Here is a 19,640-nt window from a genome sequence, read left to right on the forward strand (position 1 = left end):
TAGGTTTAGATTATGCGTTGTATTCTAGTTTTTTCTTATTAGTTTGGTTATTTGTGGAAGTTGTAGGGCAGTTCTGAGCGAAGTGACCTATCTTATCACATCGGTAACACTCAACCTTTGATGTGTCTCTCTCTTGCCTATAATATCTGTTTTGTTGATATCCAAATCTACCACGACCTCTTCCTCGATATCCATACCGACCGCCTCTTCCCGAATCATACATATCCTGTTGTGAGAGTCTGCATACATAAGTTTATCTTGGTTTTGCTCGTCATGCTTATCTTCTTCCTCATCATGAATTCTCTCATCATAAAATAATAGAAAATGGTAAAATAACAAAAATAATAGAAAATATTTAAAATTATTTATTTATTTATTTTATTTATTTATTTTTTATTCATCTTGAATTTTAGTGACCAATAAAATAAATTATCAAATTTTATACAAAGATGGTTAATATTAAAAGAATAAATAGTGCATAATTAGAAAGTACTTCGCTAAATTGCAATAATCTATAAGAAAAAGGACTTAAAATGTTAAAAAAAAAATATGAAAGACACATGTCATCAAACCCCCTTGCCACTTGTCATAAGAAGAGAAAATGCTTACTTTATATATAAAGAAGATTGGGTCAAAATTCACTCATTCCACGACGACATGCACCCATCTGCTTTTTCTAGTTTCTTGTAATATCTAGAAATGATTAAAAAAACATAGTAAACATTCAAACACCCATCTGCTTAATATTATGAAATTAATATGTCTAAGTTTTATAACTTATAAAGAAAAAGTAAAGTACACAGGCCCGGCCCTCAAAAGCTCTACAAGAACAAAAGCTGGAAGCCCAAAAATAAAAAGTTGGCCGCGTGGTGGTGTCGAACCCGTCACCTTGAGGGGATTTTCAACCTAGTTTGACCATCTAACCTACTGAGATATTTTATAAATAGGCTGAACTTTCTGTTAATTATCAAGGACCGGAATCGGATGCTTCTAATGCTTATGCCCAGGGCCGCTACTGAAAGTACATCCAAACAACCATGCATGTACGTCAACATGACAATCATCGTCAACATGAATCTAACACTTGAAGGTTCATTTTGCTATATGCCCACAATCATGGATACATACGTTAATTCTTTTCTCTTGGCAACCTGTTTTTTTATATCGACTCAGTCGCATCGCAGAACCCGTTGCAAGGTCTCCGCCACAGTTAAAATTTCGCTGTAACTGCTCCACCATTTCTCAGTCTCTATCATCGCTAGCTTCTCGTCTGTCGTCGTATTGCTAGAGCACTCTCCCGGGGACTTTGAGAGAGCTCCGTAGGCCACTTAGTTAGCGAGGGAATCTTTCTCATTATAACCATGGCATTTAAAAAGTTAACAGAAACTATAATGTTAAAAGAGTTTTTATTGCTATCGCAAGCTTACTGTCAGATATCAAAACTCTTTTTATTTACTGACCCGCGAGATGTAAAAATTGGAAACATGTTTTGTTAATTATGTAAACTAGGTTAAGATCCGCGCCTTGCGCGGGATCAACATTATATATATAAATTATTTTATGTATTAAATATTTTTACATATTGTAAAATAATAAATACATATTAAATAATTAAAAATCAGTAACTATTAAATATATAATTAAATTGGTGCGAACATATAAATCAATTTTATTAATCCAAATTTTTTTTTTATATTTGATAGGATATGTTATTAAATTTAAATGATACTATCATAGATAATATATTTTAGTATATTTTTAATATTAATGTCTATTAAATGATGATTTCTACTCATATAGTTTTTTTGGTCATTTGTATCTTTAATAGAAAAAAATTTAAATTATTGATAACAAAATTTTCATTGTGGGATTAATGGTTTTATTAATTTATAATTTTAAAAAAAAATAAGTTGTCAATCATCGTTCAAAACTTTTATCAAAAAAATTGTTCAAAGTAAATTTTGAAACTAAAATATTTTATTTATATGGTTTATAGTTTAATTTAAAACGATATATATATTAATCTTAATAATTAATTAAATTAAACTTTTTTCTTATATAATTTTTGTAATCATTTATATTTTGTCTTAGCAAAAATTTTAAACCATGGATCATAAAATTTGAATATGAGACTTTTAACAGTTTTAGTAATTTATAGCCGTTTGTAAAAATTCAAAATATAACATATACATAAAAATCTAATTTTTTTTATATGGTTATTGTGGTTGTTTAATTTATTTAATAGTTTAAAATTAAACAAATATGATAGAAGATACACTATTTTTTATCAAATCTTTATTATTCAAAATCATTAATTGCCATATATACTTTAGCCACATTAGACAATTCCGTAAATTTTATTTAAGAAAATAATAAAGTACATTAATGATGAATTTCTTGTTAGTTTAATAAAAAGCTTATTATATAATTAGATGGACCAACATAATTCTGTAATGATTCTTTTTTTTTTTTTTTTTTGTCAGCAATTCTCTAATGATTCTAAGAATCATTTTATTGATGACATGTGGGTACAAAAATAAATTGTAATGCTTCTCAAATAATATATAGGGGATTTGGGATGAGAAACGTTCTCCAAGAGACACGTCAGCACTCTAAAATTTAAATCATTATGAGGCTGACATGTCACAATAGTAATGTGAACGCATTTATTGACAATGCTTCTCTTGTAATATATATTTAAAAAAACTTGTAAATTTGTTTTGGATATAGATTTCTTATCTAATTATCCCAAGATTGAAATGCAACTAAGATAGTGATATTTATCCATTACATGCAAATGTATCTACAAACTATGTTCCAAGAAAATAGTAAATACATCATATTCCTTTCTTTTTTTGGTCTAATGTTAAGACATATTCCTTTGTTTAAAAATGTAAAAACACTTTAGGAAAATAAATTGATGTTTTGAAATATATGATGTTTTGATTAGTTTTAATTTTACTAAAAACTACGACTAGTTACATTGTGAAACTTTTTATAACTGGTTGAATCATTTTTAATAATAAGTTTTGAAAAATAGGTTCTTATGTTCTTGTTCTTTTATCCAAAACTACATGTTGGAAGCTGTGCGAAGGGCGATAAAAAAGGCGATTCTCGATCTCTCAATCTCCGCTGTCTCCGACGACAGTTGGGATGGATCCAACGGCAGGCCAGGGAGATCCTCCGGCTCCGATTGTGAACAAATCTTGGGTTACGTCGGCGAAGCAGAATAAGGTTTTGAAGAAGTATGATCTGGATATCTCAACCTCATAAGGGAATCAATCAGTGGAGGTGCCATCAGCGGTAATCGATGAAGCAAATCTGCTATGGGAAGACTTTGTGATAGCTCGATTTCTAGAAACAGCTCCACATGTCGCGAAGGTACATGTGATTCTGAATAAAATTTGGACGTTTGGAGATAAGTTGCAGAAGATTGATGTGTATGAGATGGATGAAGTCACTATGAGAATTCGAATTCCAAATGAAGCTGTTAGGGAGAAGATTGTAAGGCACGGTATGTGGAACATAGCAGGAATTCCGATAGTGGTATCTAAATGGTCTCCGGTCAAAGATGAATCACAAGCGAAGTTAACTCTCCTATGGGTACACTTGACGAAGGTTCCGATGAATATGTACTCTTGGGAAGGACTGAGTTTCATAGCGAGTGCTGCTGGAATACCAGACAAACTACATCCATAAACGATCGCGTGCACAAACTTTGAAGTACCAAAGGTATGTGTCAAAGCAGACCTATCGAAACAGCTGCCATCGAAGATGAATTTTTCCATACAAAGTGTGGAAACTACGGTGGAATTCACATATCCTTGGCTGCCTTTGATGTGTGGATCTTGTGGGAAGTGGGGTCACTCTGAAAAGATATGTTCGCTGAATAAGATGGAAAGGATGAGAAAAAAGAAGCACAGGAACCAGAGACAGAAGCTCGAGGAGGAGCAGAAAAACTGGAAGGAAAAGAAGAGAGTAAAACAGAGGAAGAAGTGATTAATGTTACAGAAGAGGACGAAGAAGTAAATGCTCAACAATGGAAAAAAGTATCTCCAGAGAAGGCTAGTAGAAGTCCATTGAAACAGGAACTGCAGTTTGGACATGTGAGAATTGCTACCCCATCGAGATTTGCGGCACTGAGTGTATTGGATGAGGAAAATGAAGAAGGTAATCATAAGCAAATGGAGGAAGGTGAAATACATCAAGAGGAGTCAGGAAGTAAAAAGCAGGATGATGGGAAATTAAAAAGAATAGAGATGGAAGGAGGAAGACAGATGCTTCCTAGAGAATCAAAGACCAGATATAAAGTACTTTCGGCTGCTTCGAATCATACCAAGAATGATCTTGGGAATATGGAAAGGAGTACCCAAAGAAATCATTAATGTCGGGTTTTTTCTGGAATATAAGAGGATTTAACTAGTCAGTTAAGCAAGGTATTGTTCGAAGTTGGGTAAGGAGTCAGAATATGCAGTTTGGATGTTTGATTGAGACAAGAGTGAAGGAAAAGAGGGCAGGGAAGATTATTTCAGGAAGTTTTTCAAGGTTGGGACAGTATATCAAATTACGAGCACCACAGATTGGGAAGATTATGGGTTGTTTGGGGGCCAATGGTGAGATTGACTCCAGTGTATAAAAGTAATCAGCTCATCACGTGCTCTGTGTTAATGAAGGGGAAGGGAGAAGAGTTTTTCTGTAGTTTTGTTTATGCTTTGAATGGGGTTGAAGAGAGGAAGAGTATGTGGGAAGAGTTGAAGGATCACCATGATGCTCCGATGATAAAACACAAGAAATGGATGATAATGGGGGATTTCAATGAGATTTTGGAGGGAGAGGTACATTCAGATTATGAAGATATTCCAAGGGTTCCACCGGGTATGAGGGACTTTCAAGAGGTCGCTAGATACTGCAGTCTAACGGATATGAGTTACCAGGGGTCGAAGTTTACTTGGCGCAACAAGAGGGAAGATGGACTAATATATAAGAAGTTAGATCGAGTTCTGGTTAATGAGGAATGGCTTCATACTTCAAAAGCTTATTGTGTATTTGAATCGGGATGGTGCTCGGATCATTTAAGATGTAGAATACACTTGGATGTGGAGGAGAAGAAGAAAATAAGGCCTTTTAAATTCACAAATTCGATTTCTAAGATGGAGGAGTTCATTCCTTTGATGCGGGATCAATGGAGGGGCAGAGAAGCCTTATATCACTGTACTTCTGCAATGTTTATGCTAACTAAACAACTTAAAGCTTTGAAGCAGCCTCTGAGAATGTTAAGTAAGATAAAGATGGGTGATTTGTCTAGGAGAATGAGAGAAGCGTTTGTTGATCTATGTGAAAAGCAGAAGTTGACTCTAGAGAGACCAGTACTGGAGACAATCAATGAAGAGATCAAGGCTTATGATAAATGGCAAAGGCTAGCAGGGTTAGAGGAAGAATTCTTAAAGCAACGATCGAAGTTACATTGGTTGGATGTTGGCGATGGAAATAACAAGGATTTTCACAGTGCTATAAAGATAAGAGAAGTGAGAAACAGTATAAGGGAGATAGTTCGAGCTGATGGCACTATAGCAAAAATGGATGATGATATAAAGGAGGAGGCATAAAAGTTTTTTGCTGAGTTTATGACGGCTCAACCTCAGGATTTTGAAGGAGTTACAGTGGAGAAGTTAAAGGAGATATTGAGATTTCAATGCAGTAATGAGGACTGTGAGAAGTTGGAAAGAGAAGTTTCAAAGGAAAAGGTCAAGAGTGCTTTGTTTAAAATGCCAGGAGATAAATTCCCAGGACCAGACGGTTTTACATCAGAGTTCTTTAAAGAAGCATGCCCAGTAATAGGAGAAGATGTAACAGTGGCAGTCCAATCCTTTTTCCAGAAGGGGTTCTTACCTAAGGGAGTGAATTCCACTATTCTGGCGCTAATACCAAAAAAGAGGAGGCAAAGGTAATGCCTAAATGTATATCTCTCAGCCAGTCTGCGTTCATAAAGGAGAGGCTTATCATGGAAAATGTTCTTCTAGCAACAGAGATTGTGAAGGATTATCACAAGGAGGAAATATCACCTAGATGTGCTATGATGATAGACATATCGAAGGCTTTTGATTATGTACAGTGGTCCTTTCTCCTCAATACTTTACGAGCTATGGGGATGCCGGAGAAATTCATTCTTTGGATAGCACTATGTGTCACAACGGCCTCCTTTTCGATTCAAGTAAATGGAGAACTTGCTGGGTATTTTCAGAGTAGAAGAGGTTTGAGACAGGGATGTTCTCTTTTTCTTTATCTATTTGTGATCTGCATGAATGTGTTATCAAAGATGCTAGATGATGCAGCACAAAAATGTCTAATTGGATACATCCTAAATGTAAGAACATAGATCTCACCCATCTATGTTTTGCAGACGACTTAATGGTGTTCGCAGATGGAAATAAAAGATCAGCGGAGGGAGTTCTGAGGGTGTTTGAGGAGTTTGATACAATGTCTGGATTAAAAATAAGCCTGGAGAAGTCTACATTGTTCTTGGCTGGTTTCACTGATCAAAAAAAGGAAGAGCTGCTAAATCATTTTCCGCTAGCTGTGGGGAAGCTTCCAGTGAGATACTTGGGGCTCCCTTTGCTTACAAAAGATATGACAGTTACTGATTTCTTGCCGCTTGTTGAAAAGATAAGGAAATGAATTGGAACTTGGACATGGAGATTCTTATCGTACGCAGGGAGGCTACAACTGATAAACTCAGTGATCACAAGCTTGGCGAACTTTTGGATGGCGGCATTTCGTCTACCAAGTGGGTGTATTAAAAACATTGAAAGACTATGCTCAGCTTTTCTGTGGTAAGGACCAGAGTTGAATAGTAGGAAAGCTAAGGTTTCCTGGTCAGAGATAAGTCGAATTAAACAAGAGGGAGGATTGGGTATTAGGCCACTGAAGGAGATGAATGAAGTTAGTATTTTGAAGTTGATATGGAGGATCTTATCTGCAAACTCACTATGGGTGAAATGGGTGCACACTTATCTCATACGGAACAGTTCAATATGGACAGTTAGAGAAACTGCTTTAGGCTCTTGGATGTGGAAGAAAATACTGAAGTGTAGAGACAGAGCAAAGCAGTTCTATAAAGTTGAAGTGAGAAATGGTATGAAGGCATCTTTTTGAAACGAAGCTTGGTCCCCGCTTGGCTGTTTAAAAGAGCTTGTGGGGAATGGATATTATGATATGGGAATTTCAGTTGATGAGAAAGTGAATGATTGCAGAAGTCATAGGAGGAAGAATCATAGAATCCCAATATTAAACAGAGTTGTAGTCGAGATTGAGAAGTTTAAAGAAACAAGACAGCCTGAGGAGGAAGATGACTCCCTCTGGAAATGTGGAGATGATAAATACAAAAGGAGATTTCTAACGAGAGAGACATGGCAAATAATAAAAGAGAAGCACCGAGGTTTTGATGCAGTTTGGTTCAAACACTCAACCTCTAAGTTCTCCTTTTTGGGGGTTGCTGTGAAAAATAAACTTGCTACAGGGGATCGCATGTTGAGTTGGAATGCAAATGTTGATGCATCATGTATCTTCTGTAAAGAACCGGTGGAAACAGTTACCCATCTCTTTTTTGAATGTTCTTTCTCGCAGCAAATATGGGGATGCTTGGCAAGAGTTATGAGAGAGCATTACACAGACTGTTGGTGGGAAATCGTGAGATTTATTACTGATCAATGTCATGATAAACTTCAGCTTTTCACAGCGAGATATGTTTTTCAAATGGCTGTGCATAGCATTTGGCGGGAGAGAAATCGAAGAAGACATGGGGAAAAAAAACCCCAGCTACTCTATTGACAAGATTGATAGACAAAACAGTGAAAAACAAGTTCTCCATTATTCAGAAGAAGAGAGATAAGAAACTGGAGGGAGGTTTGAGCTACTGGTTTGGAGCAAGATAAAGTTGAAGCAGTATAGAAATTTCATAATGGAGGTAGTTTAAATTCAAAAAAGTTTGTATAGAGAGGTTAGTAAAAGGAAGCACACAGATGTAACAAGGGTTTTTTTTTAATTAATTTAACAGTCAATTCAAAAAAAAAAAAACTACATGTTGAACAGAAGAACTATATTGTTATGAGATCTGCTGTGGAGGTTTGGTTCCAAAGCCTAAGAATGTCCGCTCAAGCCTCAAGGAGATAAAACAACGGCACAATTAACTATTGGCTCACGTTCTGACTCGTAAGACTAAGATTGAAGGGCAAAAAAACTTCAAATAGTTAAAGCTGCTCAACCAGCGTAACTCATCATCATTAGGTCTATTCGGGTCCAGATGGGCCTCGAAACTCTCCCCAAAAATTCAACGGACCCTCGCGACGATTCTGCTTCCCGGCATATTATGGAAGGAAGAGAAAGGGGAAAAACTCGAGGCGTCATTAAATTCAAACGGGCCCGTTGGGCCTCGAAACTCTCCCAAATGCCCAGCGGACCCTCGCGACGTTTCAGCTTCTCGTCTAAATCAGATGTCGGTCATCTTAAAATCAGAGTAAACCAACGGTTAATCTAGACACGTCAGTCGGGACTCGAATATCCGCGACTAATCGATTTCAAGCGGAAATATTCCAGAACCCTCCATGCGACACAACGATCAAAATAAGCGATAAAGCTTCTACTGCTCGCTTCCGAGAAAACGACGCTGTGCGACTCACCGACCAACCGCTCCAACTTTCCGATAGGCCTTCTATTCCCTCAAACCTTCAAACCTTAGAATCCATCACGAGCCAGAAAGCACTTCGCTCACTAATGGACTGGGGGGGGGACTTAATGTAGAGGATGGATTTGACCATCCCACAAGGCCCGAGGAATAGAAAGGCCTGGCCCGGATTAGGATGAGCTACGGCTCGATCGGTCGGCTCAAGAGTCAGGTCTCTCGGCTTGACTCTTGAGTACTTTTAGTCGATCATCATCGACTGAGATACATCCAGATCAGCGGCTGCTCGGACGCCTACGGGCTTCTCGGCCCAGCAGAGGAGGCCCACCAAGATGGCGTAAATTAGGTCAAGGACGAGGCATCAGGATGTCTATATAAGGGAAAGGGGAGACAACGAGAGATGGATCCGAAATCATTGACCAAGACTTGGCGGCTAGATTAGGGTTTTCACCTTTGCTTCATCTCGCCGTTAGTTGTACTTTTCCGGTAGCTCATCGAGCCACCGGCTTTCTTTCTGTCGCACTCTCTTCTTTCCCCTTGTAACCGACCGAACGTTCGCCCGACCATAAATAAGACGTCTTTGTTAAACCCACATCTTCTTTATTACCGTTTTCCGATAAAACATTATTGAATTACGCGGCTTGACCACATTCATTTGGGACGATAACGGATATGCCTCGCTCAGACATACCGACTCGTTTAAAAATTGTGATAGATAAGTAATATTCTATATTATTTAAATGGAAGTGCAAATAAAAATTAGTTCTTAGACTTGCCACTGAAGTAATTAATTGAGCATATGTTTAAGTAATCATTGTCTTTTTTAAAATTAATGATGTATTCTCTCCTTTTCGATTTAGTTGTCGTTGTAGAGAAAAATTTTCGTTTCAAAATAAGTGTCGTTTTCGAGTTTCAATGTAAAATTTATTAATAAGATTCTCCACTTTATTTTTCTATTGGTTGAAATATGGTTAGGTGTATTATTAATTGTGTTTTTATTTTGGAAATATACAAAATCATATGTTTTATTAATCTGTGTGTATAAACCTAGAACGACAATTAAAATAAAACGGAGGGAGTAATAATTACTCTTAATTTTAGGCTTTCCATGTATTTTCCAAAATTATAAACATTTCCTAAATTGAATCACAACAAATTCAATATAAATCTTTTAATTTAGCTATCTCATATCAATACTGGGGTTGATTGGCAAGTGCTTTAAAAGTGTTGTGAGATCTCTCTACCGCCTAATTTATTTCTAGTTCTACAGCCCAAATTTTTACCAATCATGCTTTGTAAATTTTATTAAAAACTACGTATTTTTCTTTTCTTTTTATTTATTTTTAGCTGTGGAAAACCATAAATCTAGAGCACTTATTTTTTACTTTAGAAAATTTATATGTAAATCATTGAATCTTTTTAAACCTATAGCTAATATTCTACAGCAAAATTATACAGCCACAGCAAAAAAAAAATCTAAAGTTTTATTTCTAAAGTAAAAATATAAACCTACAACTCCTTCCAATTATCTCCACTGTCTATACTATTAAAGCAAGATACACTTTGTTCTTTTTTCCATTAATTTCCTCTAGTTTTTAGTCTAGCCGTGTCTTTCATTATGAGTAATTTAAACATTTTAAAATTGAACCATATTCGTTAACAAATAATGTGAAGGAATATATGTAATTTATTCTCGCCAGAATTGTTTGCTATGTAACTGTTTAAAAGCTGTTTAAATGTTATTCCTTAATTTTAGCCTTTCATTATTAATTAATTTCGACCAAAAATTTAATTTAGGAATATTCCAGAAAATAAAAATAAAAAAATTACATTTTATAATCTCTATTTTCTACCATTTCCTTTTAAGGACCATATTTATTATTCTAAAAACTATTTACTTGAATTTTCTAAAAATATACCCACTATAACTTTGTTTTTTTATTTATTATTTAAAGCTTATTATATTCAAAACTTATAATTTTACTATTTACCAAAATGTTATAAATTTATAATATAATATTTGTAGTATGATTTATATGAAAAATAAAATATTAAATCTATATATCTATGAATTTTAATACAAAATCATGTAATATTAAATATCTATAGTAGTATATGTCAATTAAAAAGTTGATGTAGTCTACACTCTAGATTTGTTTCTTATATATATTTTTTATTTAAATATTTGTAGTGAAACATGTCATTCAAAAAGTTATTGCAATCAACTGACGAGATATCTTATCTTCTAATTTCATACATTTAATATTTAATATTTATAGTGAAATATGTCACGAAAATTCTGATGCAATCCACTCAGGAAATATTCTCCTTTACCTATACTAGCAAGATATTTCAAAAATAATCTTACCCTATAAGTTTATGATGTTATTTTTATGCTTCTGATTTAGTAAATTTATTTATTTTAGAATGTTAAGACTTCATATATTTACATATATTTTTTGTTTGCTGATTCTTCATTTTCCTCGGTTTTTTCCTCTGAACTAAGCAATTGAATTTTCTATAAATCTCAGGTAAATTCATTATCTTCACATTTCATATTTATTTTCCAGATTAGATCTAATCATGGTCAGTTTAATGTCACAGATTTATTTCATTGGAATAACTATGGAAAAAATAGTCGCCCAAAGAATCCAAAACTATTTGACATCAACCCTTCAAATTAGGGTCTGATTGGTAAGGGATGTAACTTTAAAATTTTTGCTGTAGAAAGATTTTTTGCTGTGGCTTTAGATTTTATTGCTGTAGAATTTTATGGAAAGCACTAAAAAATTGGTTTGGATATTTGGCTCTGCAGAGCACTTGTACAGCTGTAGATTATTTCAAGAGCTGTGGTTTCAAAAAAAAATTTAAAGCTTGATTGCTCTGAATTTGTTGCTTTAGAAATAAATATGGATGTGGACAGCACCTACAGCAACTACCAATCACTCCCTTAAACACTGGATTGTATTGATAAATTTTCTTGACTTCTATTTTCAGTTTAATAACAGTAACGATGTAAACACCAAATAAATCAGAACCAATGTAAAAATAAGTAAAATATCTTCATTATTGTTTATTTCTATTAACCATGTTAATATATACTTTCAAACAAAATAGTTTTGATTTCGTGTAACCTAATTCTATCATTAATGTGTATCATTTTCTTTGCAAATTTATATGTTTTGATTACAACAATATATTCGGAACTTTCTAAACTATATATAGTAATATTCCTATGAATATTTTAACTTTATTTTGTTAATCAATACAATAATTGTTAAATATTGAAACTACATTTTAAAAAGTATTGAAATCTATTTTGAAATGAATATCTGTGTTGTTTTATAAACTAGAAATCATAATGTAGTAGACTATCTCATACAAAAACATGTAATCCGTTAACTAACAAACTTTTATAGAATTTAAAAAGAAAATAATATCCGCATTTTGAAATATTTATGATGTCCAGTAAGGTTTTGGCATACATTTTGTGCTAAATATTTGTGATAAAAATATTAACCTCTAATTTTTTGATACATAAATTATAATTCAATATGATTTATATTTGAATTCAAAGAATGAAATTTTGTCACCATGTAAAACACATAAAAAAAACTCTCTAAAACGTTGAACTCCAAATGTTTTCCTATATTTTAATTGAAAGTTCAATAATATATATAAAAATGAACTTACAAATATTTGACACATTTATATAACATCAATAATATACACAAAATAGTTATGTAACAATATAGGTTACAGTTGTTTCACTCCCCCAACCACCCACATAACTCTTCTTTTTCCTTTTTTTTGAACAAACTCTTCTTCTTCACCAATATAAATCTATTACATGCATCACTATAATTTTTGTTTTTGTCATCAACTTATACTGATTCATACTGACTTTGTGAACCAAACTAGGAGATCTGCATCCATGTGAACGACGAAACACGGTTGCTTCCTGACATTGCGTACTAAGCTATCCGCCTTCAAATTTTACATAGATGATCTCTGATTGGAGGAGACTTTCTTTCAGGATCTTAATATCTTTCAAATAGCTTGTGGCTCCGAAACCATCTTCATTAACTGAGAACAATCCGTTGCAAACGCAACCTGAAATTGTCGTAAGTTCCTCATACATTCCATTGCCCAGAGTAGCGCTTTCATCTCCGCATGAAGAGGAGAGAGGCTAGCCCGTACATTCCTCACCCCCATCAGTCCATCAAATCCTTCTAAAGTGCTGAACCAACCTTGTATGGAAAAATTATCTCTCTTTCCAGGAACCATCTACAAAACACCTTCTTCCTGGAATTGACGGTAGTGTCGTAACCTCTACGTGTGGTACTCTCATCTGTTCATTCAATATTTTGTGCCTCAGCCTAGAGTGTTGATTATGTTTCTGCCAATTTAAGTGTATCCCTAGGATCAATGTCCAGGTTACTGAAAACTTTATTATTTCTTCCTTTCAAAATGTACCATAGTATCCACGCAAACTGATGATCGTCCATCTGTGGGAAAACTCTCCAGAAAAGATGATCCATGTTTATGAAGAGAGAGCTTGTTGGGAAAATAGTTGGATTTTATGGTATCTTTGAGAGAGCCCAAACCTGAAGTACTGGAGGACATTCAAAAAACACACAGCATATATCCCCTTGTATCCCTCGCGCCCGCATATTCTTCTTGACTTCTATACACCCTGTCACCAGTTGCCACAAAAAATGTTTTTTATCTTTGGTGGACACCGTATTTTCCAGTAGAACGCCTTCAATACATCACATGTGGGTCCGAACAGTTGTGGTGGTCTTTTCTTATCTGGGTAAACCCGTTCTACCTGATATCCTGATTTAACCGTATATTTTCTATTTTTTGTGAAATGCCATCTGTCCATATCTACCATTTGAGTCCTACTCAGTGGTATACTTTCTATAAGTTTCACATCCTGTGAGTCCACCAAAACCCGAATTGCTTGCGAGTTCCAAGTTCGCGATGTATAGTCAATGAGAGAGTCCACTGTGAGGTCTGCGTAGAAATTGTGTTGGCTTTTATTAACTGGTCTCGAGCGAGTGGTTGGGAGCCATAGGTCATTCCATACAGATATAGATGAACTTGATCCCACCCTTTTAATTAGTCATATGTTTAACAGAGATCTAGCAGATACGATGCTTTGCCAGCCATATGACAGAGAATATGAACGAATTGGTTCCAGGGGTGAGGCATTCCTGTAATACCGACCTTTGAAAACTCGATAAAACAAATTGTTTGGTTTCTCTATCAGACGCCATAGCTGTTTACCAAGCATCGCTGTATTGAAATCAGTGATTTCTTTAAACCCCAAACCTCCTTCATCCTTATTTACACATACTTTGTCCCATGATTTCTAGTGCATGCCTCTTGTACTTCCCCATGGACTCCACCAGAATTGTGCTACCGAGCTCATCAACTTTATTGTAGTTTCCTTAGGTAATTGATAGCAATACATCACATGATTTGGTAATGCCGTAACCACCGATTTAATAATCACTTCCTTTCCTCTTTTTGTGAAAAACTTAAAAGTCCAACCGTTGACCCTATTATTTAGCCGATCATGCACAAAGCTAAAAACTTGTATTTTAGAGCCCCCAAGATTTCCTAGTAAACCTAGGTAAGATCCTATTCCTCCTAAAATCTATATGCCTAAAATATCCCTTGACTCATGTCTGACAGATTCTTTGATCTTGTGTCCAAATTGAATCGAAGACTTATCAAAATTGATGAGTTGACCTGACACTACCTCATTTTCCTTTAAACATTCTGAGAATGGTTTGACACTCTTCTTTTTAAGCTTTAAAAAAGAAGAGGCTATCGTCTACAAAGAGCAAATGAGATATCGATGGACGTGCTCTGGCTACATTCATTCCAGTTAGTTATCGCCCTCTCTCCGCCTTATTTATATTTGCAATTAAAACTTCAGTGCACATAATAAACAAATAGGGAGATAAATGATCCCCTTGACGTAGACCTCTATGTGGAACAATGAGGCCACATGGCTGACCGTTTAGTAGAACCCGATATTGATATACACTCCATCATTAGTTTATTACAATGAAGATCAAAACCCATCTTCTATAGTAAGACCTTGATAAAATCCCATTTCACCCTTTCATACGCTTTACTCATGTCCGTTTTAATTGACATATATTTTCCTTGACATGCTTTATTGGTCCGCAATCCATGAAACATTTCCTGATTGAGTTTCTGAAATGAGGGAGGGGAGGCATATTTTCAATCGCTGACACAAAACCTTCGAGATAATTTTATACCCTACATTACAAAGACTAATTGGCCTTAGTTCCGTCATCCTTGTAGGCCACTCCGTCTTTGGGATCATACAGATGTTAGTAATATTTAACCTTGAATCCATTTCTCCTGAAACCAAAAAATTATTTACCATTTCTACCAAATCATTCTTAATAATATGCCAGGAGTGCTGGAAAAAAAAGAGTTGTCATGACATCCGGTCCTGCCGTTTTCTCTGGATGCATCATAAACAAAGCCTCTTTAACCTCATCCTCGGTCGCTATCCTCAACAAACGTTGATTCATCTGAGGAGTGATACCCGGTGTTACCTCTGTCAGGAAACTATCAAACTCCGATGGTGAAGTGGTACTAAATAGATCTTCAAAATAGTCTATTGCCACCTTTTCCACACCGTTATCCTCTGTAATCCAATTTCCCGCAGCATCATGTAGCCCGACAATCCTATTACGGACCCGTCGTTGCTTAGTTAACGCGTGATGGAATTTTGTGTTAAGATCTCTAGATGAATACCACATATTAATGCTTTTCTGATGCCAGTAATCCCCTTCATCCTTGTATGCATTTTGTAACTTCCAAGATACCTCCAGAATATCCTCTTGAGACCTGGTGTTATCTCTTTGTACCTCCTCGAGGGCTTTTTGTAACTCACTGATTTTTTCCTTTCCAAAAGGTGGATTATTTTTCCTTTCCAAAAGGTGGATTATTTTTCCTCCAGTTAGCAATTTCATGACGACAATTACTAATTTTTGCCACTATGCTCTCTGCTCCTCCTTCGCTATAATCTGACCAGCCCATTGTAATTGATTCCATAAGACCTTCTTGTCCAATCCATCTCTTATTAAACCGAAATTTCCCTCTCGTCCTGGGAACTTTATCTTCTAGATAGGTCACCACCAGTCAATGATCAGATGCCACCATCCCTAAATATTCTGTATAAGAACAAGGAAATAAAGTGTGCCACTCTTCGTTTGCTAAAGCGTGATCTAGACGACATCTAATCATCACTGCCTTTTTCCCTTTTCCTCTTCTCCCTTGCCATGATATTTTGTTTTTCCGAGCCGGGAACTCCAATAATCCACTATTTCTTATCATGTTGTTAAAAGGAATAAATGAATCTGCATTTCTCAAAGATCCTCCCTCTTTTTCATGGTTTCCAGTGATCTCATTTAGATCACCAATGATAAACCAGGGTTCGGATCTCGAGAGCCCATATCTAGTTAAACGTTCCCACATTTGTTCCCTCAGTTTTTGAACGGGGTCACCATACACAAAAGTTAGATAAACCGTTTTCCCAAGAGCCACCGCTTCCACATCTATCATTCTGTTACTAGAGTATAAAACCTTAATCTGATACTCATTATTGTAAAAAAGCGCTAATCCACCACTTCTCACCACTGGATATATTGTGACCAAATTATCAAATCCAAAGTGTGATTGAAAGTCTTGAACAAACTCAGAATCTTGCTTTGTTTCAGATAAAAATAAAAAATCTGGTTTATGTTTATGTCATATCTCCCTTAGATAGCTTATGGTCCATTTCTTCCCATTCGTCGGCAATTCCATTTATGTGTGTTTATTTTAATTTTTTGAGAGTTATTGTTAAGTGTTTGTATATTTTTGATAAACATTATTTCTATTCTTAACAAACTATTATTTTTGAACACACATAATTTTTAAAAATATTCTCTTTTATTAAAAACTAAACCAGCTATTAAAAATCATGCTCATTCCTTTTTGGGAGGGAAAACTAAATACTTCCTATCATTTAGCTTTTTATAAATAAAATTCTATAATTGATTTAATGTAACATTTATTTAGCATATACAGTAGAACCTCTATAAATTAATACTCGATAAATTAATACTCTATAAATTAATACTCTAAAAATTAATAATTTCGCCGGTCCCAACTTGGACCGGTTTAAAATTTGACATAAATCGATAAAATAATAAGATGATATTTTTTTTAGAAAATTCTATGTAAAATATGGTCTCATTAAAATTATAAATTAATAATTTATATGTATACATATTTTATATAAGTAAGAACCTATTATTATATTGTTTGTTTTATATTCACAATGGAATTATATTTATATTTCTTTAACACTTAATATATTTTTGATGAGATTTAGTAATATTATATCTAAAATCATATTTAAGTTCTATGCAATATAATATATGTATATATATATATATATATATATATATATATACACACCAAATCATATAATAAAAGTAGTATAAATATCAAATTTCAAAAAATAACAATTAATTTCTACACACTAAAATCAAATACTTTTCTTTATCTTAGAATAAATATATCTTTAAATAAGAAATCTAAATAAGAATTATTTTGTAAATTAATATCTCCATAAATTAATAAAATTTGAAAGTCCCAACATTATTAATTTATAGAGGTTCTATTGTACGATATTTTTCATACAATTTTGCATTTTACGCTCCTATTTAACCATAAATGCAATACCTGAGTTAAAACCATGATCAAAATATACGGGTTAAAAACCATGATCAAAATAAATATTTACATACTTTTACAAATGTAAAAACATACATGTCAAAAACCCTGATCAAAATATAAATATGAAGTTATATTCATTTTTTTTTGAACAGCGAAGTTATATTCATTTAAACTGTAAAATATAAATAGTCAATTTATATTATATGAATATAATATAAATTAGTCTGTCAATATATTATTTTTATTCATATTTCATATAAATAATAAGCCAGTCAAATCTAATACGATACATATATAATAAGAAATATGGGTGATACAGTTGACGGCTCAAAAACATAAAATAAAATTATTCAATATAGACTATAAAAATTAGTGTATTTAGAAATACCATATTTAAAACATTATTTTATACATATAAATGTCAAATATATACCATTATTTTTTACAAAACAAACAATTACTTAAAAAAAGTTAAAAAAAAACACCCGCACGGTCGACCATGTCATGTCAAACTCAAGTTTTATTTTAAAACGGAAGTATGCAGCTATTACACAAGAAGCTACATCGTTTTAAGCTTCTCCAAAGGCAAAGTATTAAACCCATAGCGCTATAATTGAGTTACGCGGGTTGAGCACATTCATTTGGGACTAGCGATAACGGATATGTCTCGCTCAGACATATCGACTTGTTTAAAAAATGCGATAGAGAAGTAAAATATTTTATTTTACAACCAAAGTATGCAACTATTACACAAGAAGCTACATGGTTTTAATCTTCTCGAAAGGCAAAGTACTAAACCCACGTAATTAAAATGTAAAACAAAAAGAGAGAAAATATTCAAGATGGAGAAGGATGAAAGAAACCATGCAAGAAAGTTACTAAATTTCATGGAGAAGTTCTTTAATTTAAATGATGATGATGGATCATTTGTGGATGGATATATTATAAGAAATCAGGCATAAATGAACCTACAGAGCTCGGCTTTTGATGATGTCGAAACTCATCTCACTCGGGTCCGTGGCTTGTAACTCCACTTGAATCCCATCCAATTCTCTCTTGAACCTGTCTTTTGAACTCGCATACACCATCTTCATCCTCACCCTCGATGAATCCGGTGACCTACCATATACGTACATGAATCATCCAATACAATCATTTTTATATGTTTGACAACATGTAACCATGACATTTAATCTAAGTGATTTGTGCTACACATGTTCAAACCCACACTATGCATGATATATGTAACTGTTTCATAACATAAAAGGTTTATGTTTCATGAGGGTTTTGTAATACCATGCTATGAAGAAGATCTTGCTCTTCTGGCATTTCTCAGCAGTGGTGAAGTCAAAGTCAAAGACAGCATAGCGACACTCATTGGCAGGTAGGGAATTGGAGAAATCGTCGTAGTTCTCCTCGGGACTTCCCAGCTTTTCCACCACCACTTGTTGTCCATCTATCCTGAATATTATGAACCTATAGTTTCTTTTCGATTTTAGCTCCAAAAACTTGATCTTACATTCATCTTCCACCGCCATTCCCGACGCCGCGTTCGCCTTTTCAATTCATATAAAACATAAATTTAAGATAAAAATACAGACAGATAAGTCATAGTTCCAAAATATATGGTTGCGTTAGTGTATGAGGTAACAAGAAACAATGTTCAAACGTCTATAACACAACTTTCGCCACAAAGAGAATGAGAGAACACACCATTGTGTTTGTGGAGGCAAGAGAGATGGGACTTTTTGTTTTGTTTTTGTTTTTGTTTTTGTCCTCTTTTGTGGGAGGAGAGATTCTATAGTTTGATTTGAATAAGCCAATGGAGAGGAACTCGGACAACCCCTCTTCTTTTTAAACATCAAACCCACACCTTTTCTTCCTCTCTATCCTTCAAATTCGCTTAATCATCCCTTCTTTCTATTCTATTTTTAGAATATTTTTACTTTCTTCTTATCCATCCATGCTAATGCCTATATATATATGTATATCACTTAATTGAGATAATTATTTGCGGTTTAAATCAATTGGTTCTTGCTCAGTTGAATCTTTTTATAGCAATTATATGAAGCAGAATAGGATATGTGGTTTCACTATTGTAATATTCGAATATACAGAATTTTGTTTAATAGAATTGATTTAGCTACCTATATCATCAATTACATTTAATTTTTATGTTACATAT

At 34.1% G+C, this 19,640-nt stretch overlaps 2 protein-coding genes across 2 annotated transcripts; one reads left to right on the forward strand and one right to left on the reverse strand.

Moving 5' to 3' along the window:
* The first annotated feature begins 3,074 nt into the window (after positions 1 to 3,074).
* LOC106314848 lies at positions 3,075 to 5,948 on the forward strand. The gene is made up of 5 exons (XM_013752660.1): positions 3,075 to 3,195; positions 3,275 to 3,603; positions 3,903 to 4,310; positions 4,674 to 5,600; positions 5,643 to 5,948. The coding sequence occupies exons 1-5, from the start codon at positions 3,075 to 3,077 to the stop codon at positions 5,946 to 5,948; spliced, it is 2,091 nt and encodes a 696-aa protein (XP_013608114.1).
* Positions 5,949 to 17,993: 12,045 nt separating this feature from the next.
* On the reverse strand, positions 17,994 to 19,264 carry LOC106316715 (actin-depolymerizing factor 7-like). Its single transcript, XM_013754595.1, has 3 exons — positions 19,169 to 19,264; positions 18,752 to 19,011; positions 17,994 to 18,574 (listed from the first exon to the last, which is right to left on the reverse strand). Exons 1-3 carry the CDS (start codon positions 19,169 to 19,171, stop codon positions 18,424 to 18,426), a joined length of 414 nt encoding a protein of 137 aa, XP_013610049.1. The 5' UTR covers positions 19,172 to 19,264; the 3' UTR covers positions 17,994 to 18,423.
* Positions 19,265 to 19,640: the final 376 nt, after the last annotated feature.

Source organism: Brassica oleracea, chromosome C9 (genome assembly GCF_000695525.1).
Source record: "Brassica oleracea var. oleracea cultivar TO1000 chromosome C9, BOL, whole genome shotgun sequence".
NCBI lineage: Eukaryota > Viridiplantae > Streptophyta > Magnoliopsida > Brassicales > Brassicaceae > Brassica > Brassica oleracea.